This window comes from Oreochromis aureus, linkage group 13, assembly GCF_013358895.1.
Source record: "Oreochromis aureus strain Israel breed Guangdong linkage group 13, ZZ_aureus, whole genome shotgun sequence".
Classification (NCBI taxonomy): domain Eukaryota; kingdom Metazoa; phylum Chordata; class Actinopteri; order Cichliformes; family Cichlidae; genus Oreochromis; species Oreochromis aureus.
In genome coordinates, this window is record NC_052954.1 from 14,451,274 (window position 1) to 14,467,793 (window position 16,520).

At 39.4% G+C, this 16,520-nt stretch overlaps 1 protein-coding gene across 2 annotated transcripts; it reads left to right on the forward strand.

The window, feature by feature from the left end:
• The first annotated feature begins 10,680 nt into the window (after window positions 1-10,680).
• Window positions 10,681-16,335, forward strand: erlec1 (endoplasmic reticulum lectin 1). 2 transcript variants are annotated; one of them, XM_031732110.2, is made up of 14 exons: window positions 10,681-10,971; window positions 11,132-11,236; window positions 12,316-12,396; window positions 12,546-12,623; window positions 12,716-12,779; window positions 12,876-12,919; window positions 13,014-13,237; window positions 13,757-13,898; window positions 13,971-14,132; window positions 14,218-14,277; window positions 14,417-14,541; window positions 14,635-14,712; window positions 14,845-14,920; window positions 15,366-16,335. In XM_031732110.2, exons 1-14 carry the CDS (start codon window positions 10,831-10,833, stop codon window positions 15,435-15,437), a joined length of 1,452 nt encoding a protein of 483 aa, XP_031587970.2. In that variant the 5' UTR covers window positions 10,681-10,830; the 3' UTR covers window positions 15,438-16,335. The 2 variants fall into 2 exon arrangements, with proteins under 2 accessions (XP_031587970.2, XP_031587971.2); XM_031732111.2 differs by having other exon boundaries at window positions 12,719-12,779.
• Window positions 16,336-16,520: the final 185 nt, after the last annotated feature.

The following is a 16,520-nucleotide window of genomic DNA, read 5'->3' on the forward strand; positions in this document are numbered from 1 at the left end:
CACGCTGATCTCTATTTATTTTGATTAAAGTGTCACATCACTTAGTATCATAATAGCAGACAGCATATTTAATACATTTTACAGCCACTACACACATGCAGAGGACAGGATACCTGCAATATGAGAACACTGAGACTAATTTAAGAAATTAAATTGGTCAAGTCAAAGGCAGATGATGAGATCAAGTTTCATCAAAGGTGTCATCATGGTCAAATAATTAAACAGAAGTTAAAGAACAGTACTTAGCCACTTAACTGATCTATGACTCATTCAAGCATAAAAAGGCACCTAACCAGTGTTATGTTCAAACATAACAGACAACTTAGCAAAGAACCAGTTTAAAATTGCATCTTTAGCCACTTTGTTACAAGCAGCATGCCTCAAAAACACATCATTTGTTCCCATTTCTTTCTACAAAAAATCTACAAAAAAAGAGCTATTAATCGAAAACTTGGCATATCTTGGCATCGTGTGCAGTGTGTCCACTGAGCACCATTAGTCCTCTTTGAATTGGCCTCTCGAGAGTGCAGACCTCAACACTGCTGAAGCAGTGTGGGATCATCTTGACAGCGAACAAAACAAAAGCCTGAAGAACTATTCCTGAAGACTACTTCAAGAAAACACAGGAAACTCTAAGTTCAGGGTTCAGACTATGTTGAAAAATAAAGGAGAATTGTACACACTCTTTTTTTGCTTATACATTTAATTTACGTTTGCATGTCTCAATGAATTGCTAAATCTATTTCCATTTACCTATCAAAACATATTTTGCAGAGTCCTATGTATCTAAAACAAATTTTGCTCTTGGAGACCAATCTATTTTTTTTCTCTAAGCAACGGGATGATAGCTATTAATATTAAATTGATATACACTGCTGTGGTCTGTGGCGGGTTTTTTTTACTACCGGTATTATTTTTTATTTACTTGCATTACTGGAATTACACTACTTTTCCCCCATAATGCCTTTTGACAGCCTCCAGTATGGTCACAAACTACAGTACATGGCATCCAGCCATAGGTTATCTGTGTGGGTTGGAGTTGTAAGAGAGATTGCACAAACACGCTATAACAGAGCAAGAGAGCAAGACTGTTTGCAGTAGGAAGTGCAACTGGGCTTGGAAATCAAGCAGAAAATGAAACATAGCGTATAATTTACTGTTTTTGGCAAATGAAGGAATCTTGTGAGACTCCTGAACATTTGAGCCAATTTTTTTGACAATTACAAACATTCTTCTCTTTCATCCACGTCCTCAAACAGATCATAGAGCACATTTATTTTCATATTCATCCAACTTTAAAATACACTCTGCAGATGTTTACCTACACTCTGCAAAAATCTAGTGACCTACAACAAAACAGATCCGTAAGCGGCAGTTTAAGATGCTCTAAAGTAAATGTTATCAGGCAAGACCTGCTACAATTTCAGTGCATCACATTAATCTGTATGTTTGTATAATGATGGGTGAATCATGAACTAAAAGTATCTGCTCAGCAGGTCATCTGTCAAGGTTCCTGACAGTACCAGCTGGCCCGTTCTGGCTGCCAGGGGCACAGGCAGGTTAGAGGGTGGGCCTCCCACAATCATGGTTCTCCTTTCTATATCAGGGGCTGGAAACACAGCCAAGCCTCAAGTTGTGGTGAGCCTTCCTCCAGAACAACAGCATAACGGATCCAAAAAAACAACAGAAGGAAAGGAGGAGCAGATTACCCACGCAGCCATTCATGTCCAGCACATTATTGCAGGTTCTGAGTTCAAACTGGGTCAAGGATGAAATATCAGAATCACTGGGCATCCAAGATCAAAGGTGTGCGCAAGTGTGTGTGTGCTTATTAGCCAGTAATGGTATTTTGTGGTCAGTAAAAATGATAAAAGTGTGAGATGATAAAAAAAAAAAAATTCTAAGCCACCTGGATATTACTCGCAGGCAGAAGATGAGCACATTTATGGGTTTTGCGTGATTGGTTATCTGTGGCTCTGCCCTTAACTATTTCCTGCTGTCAGCATGTGTGAGACCACAGGGCAGAATGGAAAAAAGTGTATGGTGTTCTTTTGTTCTAAACAAAGTTTGCACAGGTCATTTTTATCAGATAATTAAAAAAGTCACTGATTTTCTTTTTCCCACTGCTCTGACAAGGAAGTGACATTTAGCAGTTAACAACATGTTGTTGTTGTTTTTTACTAATGTAGGAAAAAAATATCCACTTATTCACACATCTATTATTCATAAACTCTTAAATGTAATACTACAGCTTTCTTGGTTCTAGTGTTTAAATATAAGATAAGATAAGATAAGATAAGATAAGATAAGATAAGATAAGATAAGATAAGATAACCTTTATTAATCCCACACGTGGGAAATTTGTTTTGTCACAGCAGGAAGTGGACAGTGCAAAAGTTATGAAGGAAAAATTAGAATAAAATAAAATAAGAATAAATACAGTACACAACTGTACAGAATAGAATAAAATAAAATACTATATACAGTAGAATAAAATAGAATAAAATATACAATAAGATAAAAATAGAATACAAATGCTATATACAACTGAGTAAAAATACAATATGCACTTTAAAGTAGAGGCCAATTGATAGATTGGTGCTACTGATATATCGGCTGATATTTGCTATTTGCTGATACATCAGTAAGTATTTATAACAGCTGATAAATGAAAAATTTTCATTTTTTCTGAAGTCAAATTAAAAGATGTGAAAAACACCCTTCGACCACTGTTTTATAGTTTCTACACTTGTTTGTTTACTCATAGTAGCCATAGTTTATCTCATCTCCATAAGGTTTTTCTCTATGTTTCAGGATTATTACAGGTCCAAAATGGGCAAAAAGTGGTAAGCAGTCACGTGTCTGCAAAGCCTCTATAGCTCTGATTGCTAAGCATAAGATACAAAAATCACTGACACTGATATATTTTCTTTTCCCTGCCGCATTTAGCTTGGCTTTCTTTTGTTTATGCTAAGCTAATCTACCAGGTCTTCTGTTGTTCACGTTGCTATTTTGCCTCACATCAGCATTGGAGGGCAATTTTAAACTATTAACTAACTGTCTACGCTAACTCAAATTCAATAAATTCACGTAGGCACATTCATCAGTGTGGTAGGGCTTGCAGCGAATAAAATTACTTAGAAAGTGAATATGTGCGCGCCGAAGAATCTATTCTGTTTTGCAGCAATACCAGAAAATATTCCTTTCCTCACTTCAGGAATTAAATCTCATTGTAGTCAGCCAGCCAAGCTAAAACCCCATAAAGTCAAAATTACATCTTAAAAGTAACAGCCACAGCCAAATCCTGCACCTTGAAGGAGGGCATGATTAAGCGTGTCCAAAAGTAAGGCTCTAATTTTCCTACAAAATTACCCGCTGTGAGACACTTTCGGGAAGATTTAAGGCCTGGCAATTAACTTTGGTGATGTAACACAGCCTTCATTAGCTTTAGTATCGGAGGATTTTCTCAATAGATACTTTTAAGAAATGGAATAATCATGTCAAGCACTTTCTAAGTAAAATCAAGTGAAACGAGTGAAATCAGTGAGACGGTGAGGGAGGCTGGAGTTTATTTTGGCAGCATATCTGTGCATCCCACCGGCACCGAGGGTGAGAAGCCAAGCAGTTGGCAGTGAGGCTAGCCCAGGTAAAAACTGAGGTTGCATCATTAATTTATCCCAGTTTACATTGTGGCAGATAGTTCAAAGCTTGCTTCTTTTTTTCTTTTCTTTTTTTGGATCTCCTATATGTGTCTTTTCTCTTCCCTCTGGCCCTGACCAGCTTGGCCTTTTGGACACTGGAGGCAGGTGGAGTAGCAGGTCAGAGTAAGAAGAGAAAGCGGCATAGATCCTGCCAGTCACAAAGGGCCCAGAAGACTGAGTGGCCAGGCCCTGCAGGACAAACTGGCAGATGGCTGCCTCAGGATAATGACCAGGTGACATCTGCAGAGTGAACAAGCCATCAGGCTAACAGACTCACCTTGACCCACCAGGGAAGCCAAGCTGGCCGTTCTCCGCCTCCTCCTCCTCCTCCTGCAATTCCCTCAGGTTACACCCACAGCCCGAGAAGTATAACACAAGTTTATTGATTTACCAAGTTTCACAAGTCCCCCAAAAAAGAGGTGTGAGAATGTCCTGAAAAAAAAAACATTAACAGATTTTACGTGGGTGTTTGAAGTGAATTTTCTTTTATTCTCTGGAGAGACTGGACTGTGAGTAAATTAGCCTCTGAATCACTCTGCTTTTTTTCCCACTGTTATTCTAACCCAGAGTCCTTAAGCACCAGATTATTGTCAGCTAAACCAGGCTACATGCAAAATAAAACTGCTGTTTTCCCCTCTATTTTGCTTACAGTGTTGCTACTGACAAGTGATTTTTTTAAAAGGCAAAGCTTGCCTTGTCTAAAGACGAAGACATTGACTACGTGATGCTGTGCACAAAGGTCATCTTTTGACAGCGCTGAGATCGTGAGAAGGTCAGATTCTCTGTGCCATTTAGAAAAGAGGCAGTGTGATACCAACCTGCCAATATAATTCCAGCACGTCTTTTTCATCTCAGCGTTAACACCATACATTGTTTACTGAATAGTTTACTGTGGCTGCATGACTGCTGGCAAACTGAGGTTTGGAATAAAGTTGGGAAAAACTTTTGAAGGGGCTGAAAAAGGAAGGCGCGTGCTCTTGAATGAAAATGAACTGAAAATAGCACCGCGGCTGCGACAGTTGTGTACACAGAGCAGGGGGGAAAAAAACCTGGAAGACATAGTTTTTGTGTTTTCAAATTCAAGTGACAAGAACTTCAGAAAAAAGCCAAAACATTTAAAAGCATTTGGAGAAGACGATGAATAACTTGCAAACACTACAAGACTCCGAGAGTGCCCTTTCGCAACAGCTAGTACACCAAAATTAATAGGATAACAATTGTACATGATGACATGCGTTGTGGAAATTCTTGACTCTCCGCTTCTCATTTGGCAGAATAGAAATGTCAGTTTAGGATCAGATAGTGAGCCAGTTAATTTGCAGGGGTAGTAGATGGAAAGACTATGAGCATTAAGTGTAGTGGAGGAAAATGCTCTGCATACTAAGTGCAATAATTACTTGATGCCTGCATCATTTGGAAAATGCATGTCATTAAGTGTGGCTAGCATTCTCTTAACTAAAGAGTAAGAAAGAGGAATGTCTGCATATTTCTTGAAGTGGCCTCATGTGCTCAATATTACATACGGACGTTTTTTTAACCAAGGACCAAGTATGCAAACTGTTGTAATATAAATATCTATTACTTTTGGAGCCTTTTTTCAGGACCTTGTTATCTTATATAAGTGTAAAGCTACCGGTCCAATTCTTTGCATTAAATTGCTGCCTTTGCTTGTTTTCTCTTAGTTGTCTGAGCCAAGCCAGTAGACTGTAGTGAACTCATACATAATATGGAAGAAGCCATCATCTCTCACATATCTCAGCCAATTAAACCTATCTGCAGTCCAAATTGGTGCCAATGAAATCTTGTGACTGCATTCAAATGATGATGGATTGTGTGGCGTTTGCTTGAATCAATTACACAAGAGCCGGGTGAATATAAATGACTTGGTGAATGCAGTGCGTACTGTACTTCGGCGGGGATAAAGAACTGTGTTAGGAAAGCAACGTATTTATTTGCTCTGTAAATAGCTTATGTGGGTTGCTGTGGACTGTTAAAGTGATCTTTCCCAGATATGCTAATATAGAGGAATCAATAAAGTATACAGAATCTGCCATCCAGTATTTCACAAGTGTTATTTGCTTGGAGCCAACAAAGTTTTGTCAGCATGTGTGTTAAGGATATTTTAATAAATGCAGTTTAAAGTCATAGCTGCTATTCCTCTTGTTAAGCATATGCTCACTTACTAATACGGCTCTCATTGCACATTATTCCTAGCAGCTGATGTGCTGATATTGATCAAATAGCCATGTAATCTCGGTTTCTGCTCTCCATCCAGTCAGTCGAGAGCTCTGTTCCACACCTCTCCGTTTTTGTGCTGTTCCCTGTCAAACTCTGAAGAGACACCAAATGACTTTCACTCTCAAAGTCTTCCTAGCTTCACTAAGCTCTTCTAGCTTATGCGCACTGCTTAGGATGCATTTTCAAGCAGCTAACCCACTTTCTGCTCTTGCTTGTAGACAAAAGGGACACTTCTGGGGTTTCACTGACTTTTGTATTCAAGTGTGGCATTGCAAGACTCTCTCGAACAGCTTAAAGTCTCAGACAATGAGGTATTATAATGGTATTAACATAAAAATCCATGGTCACCTTTTGAGAATGGCCATGGTGCATAGGGTGTTTTAGTTATGATGAAGCCGCTTCTGGAGGTTTTCCCAGGCTGGGGAGAAAGAAAAGCCTGTAAATACAAAATATAACGTCAAAATAAAGAACAAAGCCCAAGTTTATATTCTCATAAGGACTGGGTCAACCCAGTAACACAAATATGCGTCCTGTCGTTATTGGTTTATACTGCCTGCATTTCAATCCTGGGCTCTTTCCCTTTTCTCGTGTAGGATTTGATCCTCCGTCTCAGACAAATAAGCGCGGACCAGCTCTGTCAGTATCTGGATCCCATCCAGACCCATCCAAACAAAAATACTCTCTCATTACCTTCTCTGCAGGGAGGTGCAGAGCGGCACTCTGATCCACTGGCATGCTTAAATCCATCTCTTTCATGTGTCACTGACTTGTTGTTTTGCCTCTCCAGAATTTGAGTAGTAACCCCTTACAAGATTTCTTTAGCCTATTACACAGTGTTTTAGTTTGATGGAAGTACAACAGGTGCATGAGTGATGGGTAGGTCCATGCAGATTTGACAGAATTAGGAGAGTTTCCTCAATCATCAGCTTTGGGGTGAATATCAAGAGTTCTGACGCTACAATCCTGACACCGGTAAACAGGCCTGCCAGTTTACTGCAGAGTCTTCAAACTGATAATTTTGACACTTACAGTGTTTATCATCATTTAAAAATTCTCCACAAAGTCCAAAGAAACGGTATTGATTAATGAATACCACAATCAATGGTAAACATACCATCTCGCTGATAAATCAACTCTGCTCTGCTCCACTCTGTGTTTTAGGGGAGGAGCTTATAAAAACATGGTGAAACAGAGAGCAAAGCACATGAAATAAAAACTGCCCAAACAGCAGGAGTGTAAGCTCCGTCTGGTCAAATCCTACCAAATTATCAATAGCAATTCTTAACTTAGTAAGGATTAAAACACTAAACTACACTACCAAAAACTTCACAGGATAAATTGATTGTTTCTGGTAAAGAAAGACCAAACTATCTGTAAAACAGTTTAGTGTTTATCATTAATATTTACTTAGTGCTTTCTGAGTCAGAGCTAATTTAAAGAAGTCAGCATGTTGGTTGCAAACTTGCAGGTAGCAGTAGACATACCACAGCTATACGTCGTGACTTATGATCTAAAAACTGTCCCAACTTTCATATTAAAGGCTTAAGGCTTTGAGTGTGAACACATCAGAATTGGCATATTTCAATATATTTGGTATAATAATTGTTTTATAAGAGTATCTGTCAGGCAAAGCAGCTACACCGAGACCAAATTGGATGTGAAGTTTCTTCTATGATCCAAATGGAAAAAATTTTTATCGTGATGGGATTTGTGGAATTTATCGCTCGGGTCATAAGATGTGTCTGCATTTTTCCCTCAGTCGTTCTCGTAACGTTGATAGAGGTTGATAGAAATCATCTAAACATGGACAGGTGCATACTGGTCTGTAGACACATGTTGCTAGGAAACATCATGTTACAGATGAGGTCATGATTGTGTGTGACTTCATTTCACCATTTCAGTTAAGAAAAAAAAAACTCCATAGACTTTGACGCATGCCTTTGTTCAAGCTTCCATGGCAGCACTCGCTGCATTGGTAACTTACAAAGAAATTCAACATGCGCGCTTTACGCAAATCAATACTGAATTTCATTAGGAAAATCAAGCAAAAGTGCCAGTATTGATTTGATTCCTGACATATTCTATGTATATTTTTAGGTGACGGCTCAGGAGATATCTTAATCTTTGCTCGAGACCTTCAAATGCCAAGATTCATTTCTCTCTGCTCCCTTTGGAATGATGTTATTATGGTTGGGGAGATGACAGTTGTATCAATTATGCAAAAGGTGAGGGTGTAAGGAAGGGATCTATGCAAATCGTGTTCACCCCACAGACGACAGTGAAATAAATGAAAATGCTCATTTCAAAGTGGGGAGTTCAGCTAAGTTCCCATCAGTCAGGCTCCTGCAAAGTCTGTTAGTGTTGACTATCAAGGAAGAAATGGTGAAGAAGACTCTCTATATGTATCTATGAAGGCAGGCTCATAAATATTTCCATACGGATACTGTATGGACACAGGAGGCTTATACTCATATACAGGTGAGAGTATAAGCTCTATATATACAAGCAGAGGAACGTGGTTTCAGAAGCTGGATGATCCACTGGCATGTTTTTCTTGCGTGTATCCTTCCCTGTTCCTCTATATCCTAATCCTCTGCCTCTTTGTCTGGAAATCTCTGTTATAATCTGGTCCCTTTCTCCTGGCTCACACACTGCGCATTCTCACATCAACAGCTCCACCAACAGGTGAAAACATGCCAATCTCAAATGAACACTGTCCAACTCGATGTGCATTTACAGGCCGACTCTGAATTGCAGCAGCCACACATTTTCAGGGTCTATGTTTTAAATTCCCTGTGAACTGTGACATTTTTTTTAGGCGCTGTTCAAGTGGAGGAAGACTATTTATAGTCGTTCAACACGCAGCAATGCCGACTCAACAGCGTCAGAGGATTATGGGGCACTTTGGGACAGAGCTGCTTCAGTCATTGCTTCCATAAGTGAACTGAAATGCTATATGCGGAAGGCTCGGTAAATGAGCTTCTCGACATTTGACTCTTCAGTGGGTATCTCCATATTGGCTTTCATCTTCAGTCCTGCGTAGAGCCGCAATTAAAAATAATTGAGAGACCTTACAAACGCAAATTAAATTTCCCAAATCTTCCACCGGGAGGCAGCAGTGAGGCAAAGAAAGTTTATCTTGTGGTGATCTGTGGTCTCTCACAACACAGGCAAATTTGAAGGACAGGGTGACATATTTAAAGTATTACTGCGCAAAATCTGGATGCTTTTATTTTCAGCTTGTAAATGAGATGCACTGGGCATGGATGGATATCTGTTTGAAGATAAAAGCCCTGCTCATGTTCACCAGCATAAATCCGCATCATAACCTTGGAAACATATCTACAGTGCTGCAAAAAAGTATATTTGCTCCCTTCTTTTGCGCATTTGCCATACTTACATATATCGAAAAACAGAATTTTGTATTTACTCTGATTATCTTTGTCCAATATCAAAAGTAGTTTGATGATCTGGAACATGTAAGTGTGACAAATATTCCACAAAAAAGAGAAAGAAATCAGGAAGAACACAAATACTTTTTCACAGTACTGCAGATATACATCATCCATCCTAATGGTTAATAAAATGACTTGCATGAAGCCACTTCATCTTCTTGTGAAAGACCAGATTCAGATTATATGCTTTACTGTTCATAAATGCCTTATCATCCATTTATATTATTTTTGCTTTAAGGTTCAGCAAAAAATCATGTGATTACTACAAAGCTACAAAGTATTGGTGAGAATTTGTAATCTTCAATAACATTACAACTAAAATGTGTTTGGGCTCATGCTGTTTGACTACACAGCATAACGTTATCTTTTACAGTGACTATGTAGTCACTATATAAGCCTTGTTTCACCTCAAGTGGAAGATTAATTTACACAACCTCACTAATGAAAAGAGTTTAGAGACATTATTGCAGTTGTTATAGCCTGGTTACAAATGTTTGCCATTAAACTTGACTTGACTTTCATTTTAGTGTGCATAATAGACTGGGATATGGAAATATTTTATCAGGGCTTAATTATATTTGAAGTTTTGTTATGGTCTTGGGATAGAAAGTGGGATCATTAAAAACAAAAGCCTAATATAACTGTTGAGTAGCACTTTATAATATGACACATGACTAAGGGTGTAATTTCAATGTACTTTTACCTGAAATTACATTGTAATTACGTTTACCTACAAGAGCTTCCCTGTTGATATGTTAGAATATGGTAGTAACAATTAAGGTTTTTGCAAGAGTGAAAAAATAATTATAGTCCAAGTAATTTTAAGTAGTGAATAGTTTCTGGGTATTTTACATGCAAAATTACACAAATTACATTGTAAGTAATTTTAAGTAATACATAAGTAGTAGTAACTGTGTAATTTGAAGTAGTGTGAAACTTCGGGTATTTTAATCTAAAGAATAGCGTTTTCCTAGTGTAAGCACGCAGTATTTACACTGACTTATGAACTACTTAAAATTAATTACAGTATTATTTGTGTCTCCTTTCTTGAAAAGATATAATAATAATAATAATAATAACAACAACAATAATAATAATAATAATTAAAAACAGTTGGATTGTTGCTCTATTATAAAGTGCTACTCTCTGTTGAATAAGAAAGACAGAAATGAACATCTCTGCTGTCATTTGGATCCAGCTGTGTGTCCATGCCAAGTATCGCAGCCAGGTGGCGCTGCTTCTTTTTCAGCCCAAAGCGCAGCCGGAACACGACGTGGCAATTTACTTCCTGTGTATTTTTTTTTTAACCGTATTGACATCCGTCTTGCACGGTTGTGTTATATCTTAGGTCTGTTAAGCCTTTGTAGCAGCTTTTAATCCATTTCCTCCGTACATGAAGAGCGGGCTGTAGGAGCTCAGCAGCCGGGGAAGGAGAGATGATGGCGGGGCTGCTGTTGGCGTTACTCGGGGGGCTGCTGGAGGTCTGCAGCGGCGTTTCAGCCAACAGAGGAGGCTATCCCTCATTCACAGACGAAATCCCTTTCAAAATCACCTGGCCTGGCGCTGAATTTACGCTGGTATGTCTCATCTTTTAGTGCCACTAAAGGAACTAATCTGCTGTAACAGGGTCAGGAGACGTAAATGTCACTTTATCGTGCATTTGTTTTAGACTTCTTTCTCTTTCTGTCACACAAGACCTCAGAGTTAAAGTAACAGATGTTTGTCTCCCGCCCGCAGCCAACTTCAGGTGCACTTTACAGTGAGGAAGACTTCGTCATCATGACCACAACAGAGAAGGAGAAGTACAAATGTCTCCTCCCTTCACTGACGGCTGGAGAGGAGGTGAGCACTCCTAACACTTTCTGGGAATGGCACAGCTGTTTATCTAAAGAGTTATGAGAGCTTGTCACTGAACTAGTTTGCACTAGCAGAGCTAGGGAGGGAGCAATTTTGTGTTGTTTCTGCACAAGTGATTATAACCTACCTGCAGATGTCAGGAAAAAAGATCAATTGTGATACAGTTGCATTTAAAAGTGTGAGTCATTCCACAGAAAATCGCCAAATTCTTCAGGACCTAAAGTTGTTTGATCAATGTGATATGTCCAAACTGTTACATACAACATGTGAACAGCAATGTTTGCTAATAGATTTTTTTAAATATATATATATATATATATATATACATATATATATTTATCTCTAGTAAATTATCAAAAAAACAGACAAAACATCCAAGGTGCGAGAGCTTGCTTCTGTTACTCTGCGTCATTGTTGTCACGTTGGTGCAAACGACAAAAACTGTGACTTATCCTGTGTTACCGATTCTCACTGCTGCCTATGGGAAAGTTTGTCCTGAATGAAAAGAACTCACTGTGGTACTTACTCAGAAATAAGGGCTCAAAAAACTTGAAGGGGGGGGAAAAGGCAATAAAAAGTGCAGCTTTTCCACCGACCCCTTTGTATCTTGAGAGTCTGTGACGCAGGAAATCTTCATGGTGTGAAGGCAAAATTTTGCGTGGTTTCACTAAACATACTAAAAGCATTGTGCCAAAAAATCATCTGATTCTAAGGGGTTTATGTGAAAAGCACTGACTGTTTTTATTTTTTTATATTCTAAACCAGAGACTATGTAACTGTGCCATGACACAGCAACCCTCATAGAAGAAGCACTATAGAGCTGTGTTAAGCAATAAAAGGTTGCTGAAGGTTGTTGTGTCTGTAATTCTGACTTGAATGAAGACCAATACAACCTAATAGGAAGGTATGCTAAAACATCAGTTACAAAATGCTAAATAAGCCTTTAATAAAAGTAAGTTATTGAAATAAAAAAAAAGTTTCAGTTTCCCTCCTTTCCTAGAGTTAAAAAAAGCATGTGTTATCTCGTCTCTCATCACTCTTGTTGCATTTGTTTGGTGCCGCAGGATGATGAAAAGGAGTACGGCGGGCCCAGTCCAGGTGAACTGCTCGAGCCGCTATTCAAACGAAGCAGCTGCTCCTACAGGGTGAGACTTTTCTGTTTTCATCTCATATCCCTCCACACAGAGACTGAAACTGCGTGCAGTTTAAAGTCAGAGTCACACTATATTAGCAGAGCATGACAAAAATCATGTTGTTCGAGTGTATTGCTGAGCGTATATTTATACCAATGCAGATTGAGTCGTACTGGACGTATGAAGTATGCCATGGAAAACATGTAAGGCAGTACCATGAAGAGAAGGAGACTTCTCAGGTCAGTGCTTTGAGTTATTTGAAATATTTTTAGATGGCTGGAATGGAAAATGTGCACTCATTACGGTTCGCTAAGCTTGCATGTTTCCACAGAAGATAAGTGTACAAGAGTACTTCTTGGGAAATATGGCTCAGAAGAGCCATTCAGCAGAGACAGGTAAGTTTCTATATATATGTATATCTTACAGTGCTTTTTTTTTTTTTTTTTAAATTGAACGTTAATCATATTTGTCCTTTCTTTTTCTTTTTTCAGATCAAGCTGAGAAGACAGACAGTGTCAAACCGTCCGAAACCAAAGCAAGTATTCTACTGAGTAACCAAGCAAATCTGCCAGTCTAGTTTTTCATGTCTCACATTTCTTTCCTGTTGCCTTCCCCTTTTCTAACATTAGGTGCCCACTAAGAACCTTGAAGGTCAGCTGACTCCCTACTACTCAGTGGAGATGGGAAACGGGACTCCGTGTTTGCTGAAACAGGACCAGCCTCGTTCCACAGCCGTGCTGTACGTCTGCCATCCGGAGGCCAAGCACGAGATCTTGTCTGTCGCTGAGGTCACCACCTGCGAATATGAGGTGGTGGTGCTGACGCCTCTGCTTTGCGCACACCCAAAATACAGGTAAGATCTGTCAAGATGGTTACACTTTAATAGAGCGCTACAACTGTATTTAGTTTGTTTGTTAGTTTGTCTCATTATATTTACACGGTGGCCCTGAGAGGTCAAACTCGAGCAACTTAAGAAAGCACCAGCAAATAGAAAAATGCTTTAATAGCACACAAAACACAAAAGAAAAGCTGTTTTGTTTCTGCTGATGGATCCGCATGTTTTAAATATCATGCAAAATTCTTGCAACAGATGATGTTCTGATGCAGCGTCCCCCGGGATTTGTGTCTCCTCTCAGTCTTTAACTGCAGATGTTTAGCAGTTTAGGTGAATGTGTTAACTATGGAGGCACTGAGCTGTTTAGTTAAAGCCTGTTTTTGGCTGCTGTAGAACAGTAAGGTGTAGCTTGTCTTTTAACCTTATATTTAACTGAAAGTAGTATAAAGACAACATTTTAAAGGAAAAACTCAAACTGAGACTTTTTATTTTTCATATTTCTCAATAAATGCTATAAAATTCACCACTTGTTCACAGGTTCAAATCCTCCCCGGTGAACGCCATCTTCTGCCAGGCTCTGGCGGGCTCCCCTCTGCGGCCTCAGCGGCTCGCCCAGTTGGACAAAGAACAAGAAGAGCAGCTTAAACCACCTTTTGGTGCCACCTCTGAGCCCAGAGAGGTAAGACGTGCAAAGACGGTGATCACCTGAACACACGAAACGTGGCTTATTTACATTTGTGATATATCACAGGAGGAGACGTCAGCAGTGAGAGAAGAAGCCTTCACCTCCACCCACAAACCCATGACCGTCGGAGGGCAGTCTCAGGTCACTGTTGGTACCACGCACATCTCTCGCCTGACAGACGAGCAGCTAATTAAGGAGTTCCTGAGTGGCTCGTACTGTCTGCACGGGGTGAGGCGTGTTTATGTGTTGGAAGCTGAGCACTGATACATAAACTGCTCAGTGACCACTAATCATCTCAACATGTGCGTTTCAGGGGGTAGGATGGTGGAAATATGAATTCTGTTACGGAAGGCACGTCCATCAGTACCACGAGGTAAGCGAGTGTATTCAAACGTGGAAAAAGTAAATAATCAAATGCACTTCTAGTACCTTTTTAGATTGTACCCTGGCTATAAAGCAGTAAGCAAAAGTATTTTCTGTATCAGCCAGATTATCTTTTCTTTGTGTTGCAGGATAAAGAGCAAGGGAAGAACATTGTAGTGGTGGGGAACTGGAATGCAGATGAACACCTCGACTGGGCCAAGAAGAACGTCGCCCGATCCCTCCAGCTCAGAGAGGACGGAGTGCAGAAAGTCAAGTAGGCCTTTCAGATTTTTGAACACTAATCGCTGTAAACGGATACAAAAATATCCACCCACTACTTTTTCTTTTCCCCTTTACTCCACAATAGGTTGGTTTCCCACTTCTATGGCCACGGTGATGTGTGTGACCTGACAGGGAAGCCCAGACAGGTCATTGTCAAGCTCAAGTGAGTGAACAGTTACCTAGAACTACGGGATGAAGGGGGGAGCACATCAGCCCGAGTCCACGGAGGAGGAAGACTAAATTGTCAGTGTTTCCCATTTTGATTCACTCATATCATTTCTCTTCTCTCTGTCAGATGTAAGGAGTCTGAGTCTCCCCATGCTGTCACTGTCTATATGCTGGAGCCTCAGACTTGTCAGTATGTCCTTGGGGTAAGTTTATGTTTCTCTCCAGAGTGGCACTCAGTGCAAAAAAAGAAAACAGTAAAATTTGCTTAGTAACATTATGAATCTTATGTGAAGGTTTAGTCCTTTGTAAAACACATTTGCATCAGTTTTAGGAATAATTATAAAGCAGAAGCAGCAGATTGTCTAACTGCATGGATAAATGTGATGTAAATGAGCCAATCTTGATGTTATTTTGTTCCCCTTGTGCTCTTTCTCTATAACACATTAAAATATATATAACTTCTGGTTTCTTTAATTAGGAATTATTATAAACATGCCAAGTACTGCAAATATTTGCAGTACTTCCTGTAGATTTGACAAAGGGAATGACACTGATCTAATTATCTAAGTATACTGGCGTTGTGCAGGCATATCATCCTAAATGACAGGCACCATATTCAGGATGACTTTTTTTTTTTTTTCCCTTTAGGTTGAGTCACCGGTCATATGCAGGATTCTTGACACTGCTGATGAATACGGACTTCTGTCACTCTCCAGTTAAACTGGTGGAGATCTTTAAACGGCAGCGGCACACGGAGGACATAAAGAACGAGGACACTTAGTAAACAAGACGCCCTTAAGACTGCGCTACAAGCCAAAACTGAGAATAAACTCGATCCTGAGGCTGGACCTCATGTAGCCCAGGAGCACAGGCCCAGCCCACACTCCCATGACCTGTGCGATGGGTGACGCTACATCAGCCCGACTCTAACTTAAATCAAATTCAGGCAGTGGAGTTATTGCTTGAACTTCATATCTATGCTTCTTTTTGTGATGATTGATTGCAAGCAAAGGAGTGACGAATCATCAGGGGAATTAACAATATTCATAGTGGTTTTATTGTTTGTGTGTGTGTGATATGGAGTGATTAGCTGCTTGACTGTGGCACTTTTTTACTTGTAGATATGAGAGGGGAAAAAAAACATCTGAAAATGCTTCACAGCAGGGAGACTGTGTGCTGTGTGAGTGTAACTTATGCATTAGAGATTGCTGTGGAATAACAATAAAAGTGAGTGTAAGGTTGTAGGATGTACAGAATGTGTGCAGGTTCATTTAAAAGGTTCGTTTTGTGGTTTTGTGAAGATGCACACTGGGATCCGACTACTGCTGTATCTCTGGAATAAAAACCAATGCATTTACAGCAAAGAATTAAAAAAATCAAAACATGAAACCCTATTTTAGTTTTGCATTACCACTGAAAAGAATAGATTTAAGACATTAGGGAAATATATAGTTCGGGGATATCAAACTCAAACTGCCCGCTTTGATTTTAAGTGGGTTGGACCAGTTCAAGACCACATTCAATCCTCAAGGTATCTAAATATAAAAATAAAGTGCAACTTCAACAGAAAGTGTCAGTTTTTTCTACTTGATAAATAAATTCTGCTGTAGTAAATGAATGGCTTGTGCATAAATGTGTTCAACTACAGAAGTTCATCCATGTGAGCAATGGATATGCAATGTACCCTGTGTATAACACATTATTATAGTAGATAATGAAAACACAGGAAGTTTTGTCATTTATTTTTTAATAACCTAATTTGTTTGGTATAGCTTGAATGGTTATATGGGAGGTTTTTAATCA

Coding starts and splice junctions, on each gene's coding strand:
- erlec1 (XM_031732110.2), top strand. CDS start 10,831: ATGATGGCGGGGCTGCTGTTGGCGTTACTCGGGGGGCTGCTGGAGGTC. Junction 11,237..12,315: donor CACTGACGGCTGGAGAGGAG/GTGAGCACTCCT, acceptor TTGGTGCCGCAG/GATGATGAAAAGGAGTACGG. Junction 13,238..13,756: donor TGCGCACACCCAAAATACAG/GTAAGATCTGTC, acceptor ACTTGTTCACAG/GTTCAAATCCTCCCCGGTGA.